The sequence below is a fragment of the Ipomoea triloba genome, chromosome 16 (assembly GCF_003576645.1).
Source record: "Ipomoea triloba cultivar NCNSP0323 chromosome 16, ASM357664v1".
In the NCBI taxonomy this organism is placed as follows: Eukaryota; Viridiplantae; Streptophyta; class Magnoliopsida; order Solanales; family Convolvulaceae; genus Ipomoea; species Ipomoea triloba.
Genome location: NC_044931.1, coordinates 12,643,766 through 12,645,831, shown reverse-complemented (window position 1 = coordinate 12,645,831; position 2,066 = coordinate 12,643,766). Strand labels below are relative to the sequence as shown.

Below are 2,066 nucleotides of genomic sequence, written 5' to 3'. Positions count from 1 at the left end.
TTTTTTTTTTTTTTTTTTGTTTTTGTTTTTGTTTTCTTTTTTTTAAAAAAAAAAAAAAAGTTCTTGATATAACTATAATACATACATCATCACATACCCTAGCTAGCTTCTATATTGTCATCATCAATTCTTTCTCCCTTGTTCACAAAAGGCTAATTAAATTCAATTCCATCGTCCTCGAGGCCCTGACAGGATAGCGAATGAGTAAATTATAGTGATTTAGCTGTCCATTAGATGAGTAAGCCATGGTGATTCAACTGTTCATTAGATGCGTAAATCATGGTGATTCAGTTGTCCATTAGATGAAGGGATCAATGTTTTCTGTGCACAAAGAGCCCACCATATTTAAGTGTAACTCCCACACTATTGTCGGGGCTAGATCTTGGGTCTTTACCCAAAATCTACCACCTATAAACTTACCGTGGGGAACCTTTCTCCTTTACTTGATTCCATGAAATACACCGGCTGCATCTAATTCCATCTCTTTTATACCCCACCCCACCCCTCCCCCTTACTATATATGTATATATGTGTCTATATATATAATATAATGCATTAAAAGAGAGCTAAGCTATTCCATTTCTTGTTTTCTGTAGTTTTACTCTTGAATCTGTAGACTATAAAGTTTGATCGGAGTTGTGAGTCTGATCTTCAGTCTGGCGAAGATGTGGTGGGGTGGACAGGTGGGCTTGCCGGCGGCGGCGGGGATTTGCTCGCCTTTACTCACCAAAGAGCTCTCCTTGATTACCGAAAGCAACAATAATGGCGATAATAGTAATGAAGAGAGCAGAGAGAATTATGATAATAATGAAGAAGAAGATGAGTGTAGAGAAGGGGCGGTTCTTGAAGTGGGCACAAAGCGGCCGAGGGGGCGGCCGCCGGGGTCGAAAAACAAGCCGAAACCGCCGATTTTCGTCACGCGCGACACCCCGAACGGGCTGCGGAGTCACGTGATGGAGATCGCCGGCGGGACGGACGTGGCGGAGAGCATAGCGCAGTTCGCGCGGCGGCGGCAGAGAGGCGTTTGCGTCCTCAGCGGCAACGGCGCCGTCGCCAACGTGACGCTTCGGCAGCCCACGGCGGCCGGCGCCGCCGTGATGCTGCAAGGTCGGTTCGAGATTCTGTCGTTGGCCGGGACGTTCCTCCCCGGGCCGTCCCCGCCCGGCGCCACCGGGCTCACGGTGTACTTGGCCGGCGTTCAGGGCCAGGTGGTTGGCGGGAGCGTGGTGGGCCCGCTCGTGGCCGCCGGACCCGTCATGGTCATCGCCGCCACCTTCGCTAACGCCACTTATGAAAGATTGCCGATTCTTGAAGACGACCCGCCGGACTCCGCCGCGCAATTCCCTATTGAGTCCCCTCCGCCGCCGCCGCCGGCCGGAGCGGACCACCACGGCCTGCCGGAACCCTCCTCTTCCCTACCTCTATACAACCTCACACCAAATCTGTTTCCTCATGGAGCGCAATTGAGTCCTCATGATGCCTATGCTTGGCAACATCCTCGGCTCTCCAATTTCTAAGGCCATCAAGAATCTCAAGAACTTTAGGACCATGAAGAGAACACAACAAGGTATGTAACATACTAAGTGTTTGCTTTTCTACCTAGGTTATAGATACATCTCTATCTATATATGTGTATGAAAATGGAGTATTGTAGTTTTTTTGTTTGAGTTATTATGGAAACTCGCAGCTACTATCCGAAATTGTGCACTTGATGATAAAATTCGACATTGGCTTAAACTAGAAAGATCAATACGCTGCTCCGTTAGGTGTTGAACTTGTAACTTTGTGGTTAATAAAATTAACAGGAGAACTTGACTTGCTGGGGTTCTATTATTGTAGTTTATATATATAGGATGGAGTGGAATGTTGTAGTTTATATATCTGGGATGGAGTGGAAGAAGAGAGAGTGTAGGCTTATGATCCGTTGTAAATTACCTCTTGATTGCTACCATTATATATATTGTGTTTTCACTTTGCAATAAATTTAAACATCCTTTATTTCCTAAATTATTCCTTAAATTTTATCTCATATACATATACACACATACATATATATATATATATAT

The 2,066-nt window shown here is 45.5% G+C and overlaps 1 protein-coding gene across 1 annotated transcript; it reads left to right on the top strand.

The window, feature by feature from the left end:
• Window positions 1-134: 134 nt before the first annotated feature.
• LOC116007809 (AT-hook motif nuclear-localized protein 20-like) lies at window positions 135-1,565 on the top strand. Its single transcript, XM_031248477.1, has one exon. The coding sequence runs from the start codon at window positions 666-668 to the stop codon at window positions 1,515-1,517; it is 852 nt and encodes a 283-aa protein (XP_031104337.1). The 5' UTR covers window positions 135-665; the 3' UTR covers window positions 1,518-1,565.
• The last annotated feature ends 501 nt before the right edge of the window (window positions 1,566-2,066 follow it).

Excerpts from the sequence above, each read along its gene's own strand:
- LOC116007809 (XM_031248477.1), top strand. The coding sequence starts at position 666 with ATGTGGTGGGGTGGACAGGTGGGCTTGCCGGCGGCGGCGGGGATTTGC.